This window comes from Aegilops tauschii, chromosome 2 (assembly GCF_002575655.3).
Source record: "Aegilops tauschii subsp. strangulata cultivar AL8/78 chromosome 2, Aet v6.0, whole genome shotgun sequence".
Lineage (NCBI taxonomy): Eukaryota > Viridiplantae > Streptophyta > Magnoliopsida > Poales > Poaceae > Aegilops > Aegilops tauschii.
The window spans coordinates 301350097-301363497 of record NC_053036.3 but is presented as its reverse complement, the minus strand read 5'-3'; the positions used below and the strand labels follow the sequence as shown (position 1 = coordinate 301363497).

General features: G+C 49.2%; 2 protein-coding genes across 2 annotated transcripts; one reads left to right on the top strand and one right to left on the bottom strand.

The window, feature by feature from the left end:
• Positions 1–5022: 5022 nt before the first annotated feature.
• LOC109732270 (calcium-dependent protein kinase 17) lies at positions 5023–9823 on the bottom strand. Its single transcript, XM_020291466.4, has 8 exons — positions 8814–9823; positions 7221–7364; positions 6959–7111; positions 6734–6849; positions 6468–6635; positions 5777–6001; positions 5579–5700; positions 5023–5478 (listed from the first exon to the last, which is right to left on the bottom strand). The coding sequence occupies exons 1-7, from the start codon at positions 9574–9576 to the stop codon at positions 5581–5583; spliced, it is 1689 nt and encodes a 562-aa protein (XP_020147055.1). The 5' UTR covers positions 9577–9823; the 3' UTR covers positions 5023–5478; positions 5579–5580.
• A 2614-nt stretch (positions 9824–12437) lies between these two features.
• Positions 12438–13160, top strand: LOC141040964 (uncharacterized). Its single transcript, XM_073507075.1, has one exon. The coding sequence runs from the start codon at positions 12438–12440 to the stop codon at positions 13158–13160; it is 723 nt and encodes a 240-aa protein (XP_073363176.1).
• Positions 13161–13401: the final 241 nt, after the last annotated feature.

Below are 13401 nucleotides of genomic sequence, written 5' to 3'. Positions count from 1 at the left end.
TGAAGGCTTTGTTCAGTCCACTTTTAGCAGACTAAACCTTCTCCACCACCACACCCATCAGGGTGTGGTGCTCCGCCACGATGGAAGCACGCTGCAGTGCTTCCTCTAGAGCATTGGCCGCCTCCGGATTAGTGGAGGCCACCGATGGAGCTAATGCTCCTCCCCCCTCTTTCGAAGGGGGCTGCTTATCTGATCTCGGAGCCGCATTGGTCTCCGGAATGGTGTCCGGCTGGGGCCCGGATTGTTGGGGCTCCCCACAGTCGGTTGTCATGGGGGTTGCCTCCCCTAGGTCTTTGGTGACCGAGGTATTGACCTCGGGCGCCCTCTTGACAACTTCTCCCGCCCCCTCTCGGCCAGGAGAGGTCCTTCAGGACGACGCTTCGGTGTCCTCCCTTGTGATTGGCGAGGGGGCTCGCGGCGGCGTGTCACTCTCCGCCATCTCGGGTGACAGAGAATTCCCCTCCGATAATGGAGTTTGCGGGAGCTCGCGGGGAGGGCTGAAAGGCAAATGACAAAATAACTTATACTATGGAAGCAGTAGACCGAAGATAAACAAGTAAGTTTCGGAATGCTTAAGATTCGGCCAGGGGCTTCACCCTGGGAGGTCTCTTGGGGACTAGTTCGGACTCTGAGTCCGTATTGTCCGAAAGGGTCACCTTCCCTCTCTTGGGCGCCTCCCCCTCCTGGTCTTTGGAGGCCGCCCTCTTCTTCTTCCCCTTGCGGGGGGAGTCGCTTCCCACCTCCTCCTCCTCCTCTTCCTCGTCTCCCTCGTGGGAAGAGAGGGCTTCAGTCTCTCCGGACACTGCGTTTGAAGGACCTTTGTGGCGGGGGCCACCCTTGGCCTCCTTGCCTTTCTTCTTCTTGGTCTTCTTCTTCGGCACCTGGTAGGGCGCCGGGACCAGCATCTCCGTTAGCTGGGGTGTGGCCGGGTCCTCGGGCGGCGGTGCCGGATAGTTGATCCACTCCGCCTTTGCCGTCCAGCCCTATACGGAAGGTAGACAATACAGTCTTTATTATATCCTAAGTATTGACCGGATAGGTATTCAGGAAGATTATGCCTACCGCTGAGGTCGGGTTCTCGATGTCGAGTCCAATATCCTCGGTCTTCATAGGCCAACTTTTCTGGGCCTTGAAGAGCTGCTTCCATATATCTTCGTGCGTAGTGCCGAAGAAGCGCTTCAAGGTCCGTGGATCCTCCGGATTAAACTCCCACGTGGGGGAGGCCCGGAGTTGGCAGGGAAGGATGCGGCGGAAGAGCATCACCTGAATCACGTTTGTGAGACCAGCGTTTGCGCCCAACACATTGGAGATGCGTTTCTGTAGCTCTTCACCTCCGTTGGGACCCCCAATCAAGGCCCTTGGCGGTCCATGAGGTGAGTCTCGTGGGGGGTCCGGATCTGAAGTCAGGCATGGTCGCCCAGCTGGCGTCGCGGGGTTCGGTGATATAGAACCACTCCTGCTGCCACACCTTGACAGTCTCTACAAATGCCCCTTTGGGCCAGACGGCATTGGGGAGCTTGCTTACCATTGGCCCCGCCATAGTCTGCATGATGTCCGTTGACCACCTTCGGCTTCAGATTGAAGACCTTGAGCCACAGGCCGAAGCGTGGGGGGATGCGAAGAAGAGCCTCGCACACGACGATAAACGCCGATATGTGGAGGAAGGAATTTGGGGCTAGATCATGGAAATCTAACCCGTAGTAGAACATGAGACCCCGGACAAAGGGGTGGAGGGGAAACCCTAGCCCTCGGAGGAAATGGGGGATGAACACGACCCTCTCACCCGGCGCCGGAGTAGGAATAACCTGACCTTTGTCAAGGATCCTATGCGCGATATCCGTGGTCAAATAGCCCGCGCTCCGGAGTTCCTTGACGTCTTTTTCGGTGACAGAGGAGGCCTCCCACTTGCCCTTGGAATCGGACCCGGCCATTGCTAGGGAGGGTGGTGGCGGTGGGAAAGATCGGAATCGAGGGCGCTAGAGCTTGGAGGTTGGAAGGCAGGAGCTAGAAGAAGGCGTGGGGAAAAAAGAAGGGATTTTTACCCTCTTATAGGCAGTGAAAATACCAGACGCCCCTCTCTCAAGCCATAAACCTCGCCTGTTCCCAACAAAATCGTGCGTAAGGCGCGGTTGGGTTACCCAAACCATATTGATGAGAATTCCGTAATGGGCGGGCACGATCTCTGCTTTGACGAGACGTGCCAATGGAGGCTAAGCCTCGAAACGCGAAACAGGAGGCGTGAAAACGGTTCGAAATGCTAAAGAGTCAAGTGTGACGCTTCGCCGAAAAAGTTGTCAGTAAAAGACACTATATCTATTTTTGACGTCTTACCTTCGTGGCTAAGGGTTGCATCAATTGTGCAGAGCTGGACACAGTTCCTCTATGCAGGAAGCTTATTTAAAATATTCAGGAGAAGGAACTCGCCTTGCAATGCCGAAGATAATCCGCGTGCCAAACACATCGTCATCGAAGACTGGTTCAGGGGCTACTGAGGGAGTCCTAGATTAGGGGGTCCTCGGGTGTCCGGTCTATCCGATGTGGACCGGACTGATGGGCCGCGCAGATAAAGCAGAAGACTATCCCCCGTGTCCGGGTAGGATTCCTATATGCATGGATGGCAAGTTTGGTGTCCGGATGTACTATTTCCTTCTCTGCAAACCGACTCTGTACAACCCTAGGCCCCTTCAGTGTGTATATAAATCGGAGGGTTTAGTCCGTAGAGGCTATCATAATAATCATAGGCTAGACAGCTAGGGTTTAGCCATTACGATCTCGAGTAGATCAACTCTTGTAACCCCTATACTCATCGAATACAATCAAGCAGGACGTAGTGTTTTACCTCCTTTAAGAGGGCCCGAACCTGGGTAAACATCGTGTCCCCATTGTGCCTTGTTACCATTGATCCTTAAACACGCAGCTTGGGACCCCCTACCCGAGATCTGCCGGTTTTGACACCGACACAAACCATCTTAAACATAATAAAAATTACATCGAGATTCTGAGACCATCGAACTACCACTCCTGACAGAAATAGTCACCGATGCGCCGCTCCCCTACCGGAGCCAGCTTGACCTTGTCGGTGACAGTCGGGAAGTCTTTGTCATGTGCCCCTAAGGACCAAAACCCTGAAGCCACAGTCATCGCCGTTGAATCCTTGCATAGATCTGAAGCACCTAACACCAAATCTCGCCACATGATGGGAAATCCTAACCTCACCACCCCAAGGAGACGGCAAAAATCTACATCTGAGGTCCGTCGAATACGTCCAGACGGAGAAACTCGAGTAGGATCGGAACCCACAAGACAAATTCAAAGAATACATGGTAGTGCATAAAAGTAGTCAATAAAAGTGAAACGACAGTATGATTACAAGCTTTTACGTTAACAATTTAGGTTGCACTACTAGTGAGAATTATTGCGCACAACCGATTAAACCGTTATGGTTAGAGGCTTCTTAACACACACTTATGGAAAGCCAACTTGATTAGGCAAATTCAATTCCATAATAGTAGCTAAAGGTACAAAACATTGTTGGGCTTAAAATAAACCAACAATTTTGTTTAATCCTGCATGCTAATTAGATCAAGAACCGCCACCGTGAAAGTTATCTTGTATTGAAAACTCTCCTACACCACAAATAAAGAGCCGTCGCGTGAGTTGTCGCCGCCAGGCTGGTGAGGAAGAGGACGTAGTGTTGCTCCTCTGCCACCCTCGGCTTCCCCTTCTAGCCGGTGGACAGCATCACCCTTGCGCGTCTCCGCCACCGCGTTGCCCTTGCTGTTCTTCGGATCGGGGCCCGACCGCCACCGCCACCATGACTTTGGGGAGAGAAAGAGGAGAGGATATGGTGTGCGACGTTGGATTGGGGATAGACAGGAGACAGGGTGGCGGCGCACGATGGGCGAGGTGGAACGAGACATGGGGAGGTCTCGACGAGTAGGATGCAACGCTTTCAGATCTAGACCAAGCCATGTGCACGGGGGTAGAGGTATTCGTAAAAAATTGATTGGAGTGAAGGACGAAAAAAAGAGGGTCGAATAGAGTGTGTGGGAGGTTGAACAAAAGGGTGGAGGTCAATTCCCCCTACCACACGAGGGTTTGGATCCAATGTGAGATGTGGGGAGTTTTTGTATTGATGTCGATATCACGCCATGGATGGAAGGAGATCGCGGGGGAAGGAGATTAGGCTTATGTTTGGATAGGAAGGTGTGAGAAGGGGAGGGGGTAGTGGGGGTATAGGGATGAGGGGGGGTAGGTTCTGACTAGTAGGCCCAAAATTTCGCTGACGAGCACGAGTTTCGAATTGATCACATCTCGTGCTCGCGCACTCGTCGCATGCAGCCACCTCCCAGTGCGATGCATCGTTCCCTCGGTGGATCTATGCAATCCATCGCGCTAGCGTGAATTGGGGGTGGACAATCGTGCAGTATGCGACACCCCTTCTAATCGAGACGGTCAAACATGCTATTTTTTGTCCATGACCCTTTTGACTGAGAGGGTCAAACATGATAATTTTTATTATTTTTTGTGTTACGTACAATCATGACTAAAAGTGAATAGATCAAAAGTTCTCGCAAAACAAAAAGCATGATACACATGATAATTTTTATTATTTTTTGTGTCATTACTTTTTTTTTTGAATAGATTGAAAGTTCTCTCGTAAAATAATTTTTTGTGTCATTACTATTATGATTAAAGGTGAATAGATTGAAAGTTCTCTCGTAAAATAAAAAGCACGATACAAAGTTGAGTCACTTATTTTGGAATGGAGGAGTATCTAATATTTCATTTCGATTGAATGGTGTTGATGCGTTTACTGAACGCTACAGCCGTGCTTCCCTACGTGGTACTTTTACTGTTTTACCTTTTTGTTTGACATGCCCTACTGATAGATCAGAACAACCACATAAGAATTATGAGGACCAACATGGGAATCTAGAGCAAGCACAAGAAAAAAAAACATCAGCTTCTATCTTCCATTCAGATTCAGTACTACACATTTGCATCCGTATGTAGTCCATATTAGAATCTCTAAAAAGACTTGTATTTATGAATGCAGGGAGTATCCGTGCGATCGGTGGACATATAAAGAGCTTCACTAATTACATATTTTTCTCTCCTATACATTTTTATATTTTTATAGTCATACTGTCACTGAACTTGGGTACTCTAATTCATGCTCAGCTGTAGTTACCGGATACTCAGTCTGCTGACTCCATCGCTTGAAATGCCAAAATTAGATGCATGCAATCTACAAGCATGGTGATCCCTTCTGATTGAAAAATGGCACAATCATCTAGAATCGCTCTTTGCTCACTCCATTAGAGAATTCCTTCTTTAGTTGGCTTCACAGTTCAGTAATCCTGCCCTGCGTTGGTTAGCTGGAACAGGAATTGTCCAGATCGTGAGGGGCGGATCCTTCAGGCCACACTATCATTAGCATAGCAAATGACTGGGGCACAAAGACCAAACAATGGACTGTGGACAGTTAAAAAAAAAATCTGATGAGGAGTAAGGCACTATATAAATCAAACATCCAACATAAAGTGAGCAAGGTGAAAGAGCACAGATCAGTTACCACTAGCGTATCTTCAATGCTTCCCTAAGACCAAAGCTCATCTGCCCTTGTCCCTTTTTCCCTAGTGGATTATTCCCCTTCTGCATCATTGTTACAAATTCATTGTAGTCGATCCGGCCATCCTGGAGACAGAAAAGGGGATAAACTTCTTTATCTCTAGTATCTAATACATTTCATAATGAGAATAAATCTACTTACATTGTCTTGATCAATGTCTCGGATAATATCGTCAAGATGTGCATCTCCTATACCAAACTCTTCACATGCTTTTTGCAGTTCATCTTGAGTAATGTAACCACTGCCATCTTTATCGAAGTATGAGAATGCTGCAAACAAATTATCTTCTCTCTCGACCTTGTTCAGATGCAATGTTGCCGCAAGGAATTCCCCATAATCAATTGACCCACTGTTATCAATATCCGCCTGAAAATTGCACAACACATATCTTCGTTCAAGCAAGGCCTAATGAACATGTCTCATATCTAATACAAGTAGTACATGTACAGCTAATACTCCTCAAGTGCAGTCTTTTGCCAGAACATGAAAGGGATACTCTCACATGGCAGTGAAAATTTCAGAACCACAGAAGTTTAGAAGAAATACAAGAGCTTATGATCTTTTTACAAGTAAACAGTACTCCCTCCGTAAATAAATGTAAGTGTTTAGATCACTAAAGTAGTGATCTAAACACTCTTATATTTCTTTACAGAGGGAGTACCAATGTCAAGAATGCTATGCCCAACTGTCAAGCTATAGATGTCTCAAGAACCCTAATTTAAGAAAGCTTTCTTGAGCTTGTAGGGCTTGATAACAAGCAATATATTATCTTAGAAAGCATACAACTGAAAATACAAGTGCCATGCTGCGATAAATATGTTAGAACAGTTACCGCTTCCATTAGAGTTGCGATTTCTGACTCTTTTAAGTTGGCACCAACTCTCTGCAAGCCAGTTTTTAGTTCCTCCAATGTGATTTGGCCACTATTGTCAGTATCGAGCATTTTGAACATCTCTCTCAATCCTGCAATTTCATCTTCAGACAGATTCTCGGCAATTACCTATACGCATAACCCAGTTTAACGATAGCATCAATACTGAACATGCTTAATCAATATGCTTGGTAAAAAACCAAAGGAAAATTTACTGCAATACTCACTCTAAGGGCCATCTTCTTTAGTTTATTCATTGCTGAAAATTGTTTTAATCTAGTTAAGACAGCAGAATCAAGTGGCTTGTCAGGAGCAACTCCATCAACACAAACCCAAGGATGACCTGCCAATGTAAAGATGGCTCACTACAATAAATACTGATGCGAATACGACACTGGATGGCAAAATAGTAGTTTCAACGCGAAGTGGTGTTTATGCTTCGATGTACTCACATAGAGCTTCATGTGCAGTCAATCTCTTTCCGGGATCACGGTTCAGCATTTTCCTAACCAAATCCTTTGCACTCTTTGAGATACTGGGCCAAGGCTCGGATGAAAAATCAAGATCACCTTGCAAAACTTGTTCAAATATCCCTTGCTCAGATTCTGAAAAAGAGACCAGCATCCACAATAAAATAAAGAAGCGGATAACTGTCAATATTGTGTAAAAGGATGAGGTTTAATAATGTGGCTAGAAGACTAGATGCATGCTTACCATCCCAGAATGGAGGGACCCCGCTCAACAAGATATAAATTATTACTCCGGCACTCCAAACATCCACTTCGCAGCCATACTGTTTCAGCAGAACCTCAGGGGCGACATAGTAAGGACTTCCAACGACATCTGAATAAATTCCACCTGTAAAAGCAATCATTTTAATGCATATTGCACAGGAAGATTTGTAGGAATAGTGATTACTTCCATAGCAGTTTCCATTCTCTGAATATGTATAGGTTGTAAGGTGTAACATTCTAAAATCTTCAACTATCAATGTGCATGACCATGCATGTCCTTTTATTTCTAAAAAACTGTGGTCTGCAATACCCATTCCATAGCCAAAAGCCGGAACAGAAAGGCGGAAGCCATCCATTTCGGTTGCACTTCCAAAATAGGCTCACCAGTCACCACAATCATATGACATCATGCTCAAGAATTCAGAACTTTGCGTGGAGTTTGGTCATCTGAAGGTTCATCACTTGCCATAACCATATACTCCACACCTGGATCGTGTATACAATCTCAAAAGCCATATATTTCCGAGATGAAAGTCTTTCAGATATCATGATATTCTTTATGATTTCATATGGCTGCCATAGCAGGTGAGCAAATAAAAGAAATTCAATTGGTGATGATATGCACTGATGACCCTTTGTGGGATAAAATGATAATATTCTTAGTCAATGTAGCATTACGAAGTATATGCAATCAAACGAGTACTGTCCATTTGACATCATCTGAAGGTTTTTGTTCAATTAATTAAACCAGTATCTAGACTCAATAGTCAATATTCATAACTATTTGCATAGGAGTTTGGTCGCAGGTTTTGTGATTGTGCAGAAACTCAGGCCCTGTTTGTCAGCTTTAGGCAGCAGATTCTCGTAAGAAAAATCAAAAGCCGAAATGAACAGCTATTTGGAATCAGCTTTGCCAGTGAAGCTGAATCTGGATTTGGGCCATTTTCAGCACAATTGCCTGAAGCACATCCAGGTGTACTTCAGTGGCAAGTCTGATCCGCAGGATTAGCTTTGCCAGTGAAGCGAATCTACAGGTGATTCGAAGCCAACTGAAGCTGAAACAAACAGGGCCTCAATCTTATCATCACATAAAACTCCACGTCTACCTTCCTGTGTAAGTACACAAACTTGAGCAGCAATTTCACATTCACACATGGACAAAGAAGGGCCAAATTACTCTTATCTAAAGTGCAGCGACATAAATTAAGTTCTCACAAATTACAAGCTTGTGTCTCCAAGTTACTGTTATACTTGAAGACGCTTAAGTATTACTACTGTCACACAATGTATTTATCCCTGAAACTGGAATTATGAGTCCATTACTAGACATGAAAACTCGATCAAGAACACTTCAAATAATCCTAGCAGTCTAGCACAATAGTATTCAACAGCTCGTATTAAATAAAGATTCTCAACTAAAAGCTGCAAGTGCACCAATACAACACATCCACCTGGCTAAGTTAGCAAAATAGCAGCTCAAGCTAGCACTGTCCATGATATATATAAAAAAATGCACCAGCAAAATGTCATGCACGTTCTACACTACAGTCAGCACCAAGGATAGAGGCCAGACCTGGTTTGAAAAAGATAGAGAGCCCGAAATCAATGGTCTTGAGTGGCGAGTCCTCCTTTTGGTTGACAAACAAGAAATTCTCTGGCTTGAGGTCTCTGTGCATGACCCCAAGAGAATGGCAAGCCTCCACAATCCCAATGATCACCCTAGCCAGCTGCGCGGCGGCCTTCTCAGAGTAGTGCCCCCGCTGTATGATCCTGTCGAACAGCTCCCCTCCCGCACAGAGCTCCATGACGAGGTGCACGGCAACAGCATCCTCGTAAGCCCCGACGATGGAGATCACGTTCGGGTGGCCGGCGAGGTGGTGCATAATCTGGATCTCGCGGCGCACATCCTCGACGTCCTCCTCGGTGACGAGCTTCCGCTTTGCGATGGACTTGCAGGCGAACTCCTTCCCCGTGGCCTTTTCGACGCACTTGTAGGTGGTGCCAAACTGGCCCTGCCCCAGCTTCTTGCCTAGGGTGTAGAGGTCCTTGATGCGCTCCGAGTCGCGCTTGAGGACGGATTCGGCGATGAGGCCGGCGCTCTGGACGCGCTTTACCTTGGGCTTGTTAGGGTCGGAGGAGGGAGAGGAGAGGTCGGAGTCGTCGAGATCGGGACCCGCGGACGAGGTGGAGGAGCACATGGAGGGGCAGGAGTCGGGCGGTGGGACCGCCGGCTCGGCACGGGCGGCGCCAGGGCGCCACAGTACGGCGACGGAGACGGTGCTGAAGAATCCGTGGCGGTCCGCCGTGGCGCTGGGGCCGGCGCAGGTGTTCCCCATCGCGCCGGCGATGGGGGCGGCAGAGGCCTAGGCAAACGGCGGCAGCAACGGCGGCATGCGGCGGCGTCGAGACTCGGGGATTGGATCGGAGGAGGATTGGTGGAGGAGAGGAGATGGCCGGAGATGGCCGAGGCGGGCAGGGGCTCGTGCGGCTGACATGTGGCCCACGTGAAACTGCGCGCCCGGCTTTGGCAGTGGGCACAGGGGTCGTGTCGAGGAAGCGAGGGCTGCGGGATTGGCGATGCGCGCCAGATCGGACGGCGGGGATGGTCGGCTAATTTGCGTGTTTTGCTGCTGCCACGTAGGACGCAGGAAGCGACGTGGATCCTTCCTCTCTGTCAATTCATCTCTTAGGCTGGCCATAGTGGGGAGTAACTTAGACTAGTAACATGCATATGTTACTAGTTTATATTACTACCTCTATAGTGCATAGTATTATAGATTAATATCATAGGTGGTCTCATTTATTGCCATGCATGACACATAGTAGCATCACATTTATTATGTTACAGTATCTACCTATGTTACTATAACCATCTCTTTCTTCTTTAATTGCCTGCCACATAAGCATGTCTGCGAGTTCCAAGTGCATGATACTACTTATGTTACCCCCACTATGGCCAGCCTTACTGTGCCGCGCGTACAGCGGTGATGGATCTTCGCAACGGTGGTGAGCCGTGGTTCTTGGATGATTGGTCGGACAGCGGGCAGAGTGGCATTCCAGAGCAAGATGGAGACATCAGTGTTCAGGAGCTCGGTTGCACAAATCGCCATGGCAGTTTGGAGTCCAAGACAGGGGGGGCGCCGCCGCGTTCATGGCGCTGCGATTGGCCGGTGCGGTTCCCTTGCTTCGGAATGGCGTCTCCCCCCAATGGGCACGGCGGCCGAGGCCAGTCGGGGGCCCCCACGTGTGATGGCATTGGACAGGATAACGCGAGGACAGCCGGCTTTTGACCAGCTCACTACTGCACCAGGGCCCACGGAGCGTTCGAGTGGCCGCCACGAAGGAGTCTCAAATTCGATGGGCGGGGGAGATGCTACGAGGGAGGGGCCTGCACGTTTGGAGGCAGCCACGCCAATCATGAGACCGGTGGGGCACGCGGCCTCGGATCCGCCGCCCAGCCGGCAGCAGCTAGCCGGGAGCCGTTGGTGCGGGCCCGCTGCAGGACGAGCAGGTGGGCGGGCTCCTAACCAGCGTGCAAGGCGAGCACAGAACCCACAGCGGAGAGGCAGCGCGTCGGGAGGATTGTGACAAGGGGGGCCAGGAGGGCCCAGTAGCATAGGCAACGCGTCCAGAGGATAGCGACAAGGGGAGTCAGGAGGGCCCAGCTGCACAAGAGTTGTGGGAGGGCCCAATGAATCTGGAATCACGTGTGCCCATACAGAATGACAAGGTTGCATGCTGCTCGGTAGAGGGTGGAACAAACAAAGCCACTGCGGTTGAGGCCCAGCCAGTGGTGGAGGAGGGCCCCACATTGATGGGAGCCATGCACATGCAACTGCTGAGATAGATACGTCCGTTTTGAGAGTTTTGGAGGGCCTGGAATCTGAACACCAGATGGGCTTGGAAAAGGAGACGGAGCTCATTACCAATGCATGTAGGAGCCTGGTCTGCGCACCTCAGAGGGAGGATATAGAGGGGATGACAACCAATGAGGTGGTGGCATATGGCAAGCTCAAGAGTTTCTGCTCGAACATCATCAAGCGCCTCGCCCCACCGCTTGTCAAGGAGGTGCAGGCATCGCAACTTCGCCCGGAAGCTGAACCCTTCACTTCCAAGAGAACCACCAGGGCCTCCAAGAAGACCACGGCGACAAAGAGACCCAGAGACACACCCGTGGAGAATGTGCTGCTCCACGCCTTAGGCATGGTCCTGGACGACCTGCACGAACTCAAGGCGCTCTTTGACTCGCTGCTGCGCGAGCAACATGTCCGGATCATCGCGACACTCTTTGGCAAGACGATCCCGTCGGCGGAGGAAATGGAGGCACAAAACACAGTAATGGTGTGTGCTTAGCTAGGATCACCTAGCGACGTTGGGGTACGTTCCTTCATGGATCTACACCCACATGTGCTTTGCTTGAATGTTCGCGGTTTGAACAATCTGGCAAAACAAAAGGCGGTGTGGGAATTTGTGGGCACGTTAGTGGTCAACTTGATTTTCTTTCAAGAAACTAAGATGGATGTAATAGACCGATTCATAGTTATGCAATGTTTGGGGCCGTCTTTTGATGGCTTTGCTTACTTGCCGGCGTTGGAGACTCGCGGTGGAGTGCTCTTAGCTTGGAATAGCTCGGTGTTGGAAGTGGAAGCCACTCAATTCAACACGAACTTTGTCATGGGACGGGTGCGCACCAAAACTTGGGATCCTTGGTGGATTTCGGTGGTCTATATACCACAAGGGGATGAGCGCAAGTGCCAATTCCTGGAGGAGCTTAGGATGAGACGCGTGATATGCCCTGGAGCTTGGCTCATGTTAGGCGATTTCAACATGATACTACAAGCTTCAGAGAAAAGCAACAACAATCTTAACAGGAGCATGGTGAACAAATTTAGGGAATTTGGGGAGGACCAACAGCTTCGTGAGATGTACATGCACCGGAGAAAGTAAACGTGGTCCAACGAGCGGGAATCACCCACGCTTACCAAGATCGATAGAGTCCTCGTGACGGTGGACTGGGAGCTGGACAATGCCGATTACCTGCTGCAGGCGCTGTCCATGGGAGTCTCTGACCACACGCCCTTACACCTTACCACGAGTGTGGGTTTTTGCCCCCAAAAAGCGCTTCAGATTCGAGCTATTCTGGACCAAACTGGAGGGGTTCGAGGAGGCGGTGAGGGAGGCCTAGGTATGTGATCCCATGATAGTAGACTCGTTCAAGAGGCTTCATGTGCTGCTGCGCAACTCGGATGTGGCCCTACAAGCATGGGGCCAGCGTAAAAACGGAAATGTTAAACTGACGATGAGAGTGTCTACATGGGCTGTTCATAGATTGGACATTGCGCAAGAGAATAGAGTGTTGCTCACGGAGGAAGCATGGCTTCGTCGTACTCTCAAGAAGGCGCTCCTGGGCATGGCGGCCTTAGAAAGGACAATTGACCGACAACGTTCTAGACTTAGATGGATTCGAGAGGGAGACACCAACACCAAGCTTTTCCAGGCAATGGCTAATGGGAGGAGGACCAAGAACTTCATCGCGCATGTCAAGCTTGGCGACGCTATCATTACTGACCAAGAGAGAAAGGTGGAGGTCTTCACCGAGGCCTATGAGAGGCTGTTGGGGACGGCGCAAGCTAGGGAGAACACTCTCAACTTGCAATATCTGGGGATCGAGGCTAAGGACTTGCACTGCTTAGAAGAAATGATCACAGAGGAGGAAGTTTGGCAGGTGATTAAGGAGATGGCGCCGGACCGGGCTCCGGGGCCGGACGAATGCATTGGAGCCTTCTTTCAAAAAGCATGGCAGATCATCAAACCGGATGTCATGGCAATACTGATGAAGCTATTCGTTGGAGACACTAGAGGCTTCGCCAAACTAAACAAACCAAATATCATCCTCATCCCCAAAAAAAACCGACGCTGAAGAAATAGGGGACTACAGGCCCATCAGTCTAATACACAACATCCTGAAGCTCTTCGCAAAAGTACTTGCCAACCTCCTCCGATTACAAATGCATGAGCTAGTGGCGATGAACCAGTCCGCCTTCATCAAGGGAAGACATCTTCACGACAACTTTCTGTTGGTTCGTCAAGTGGCGAGGAAAATTCACGCGAGAAGAACACCCGAGCGTTTTCATAAAGTTGGACATCTCGCGAGCCTTTGA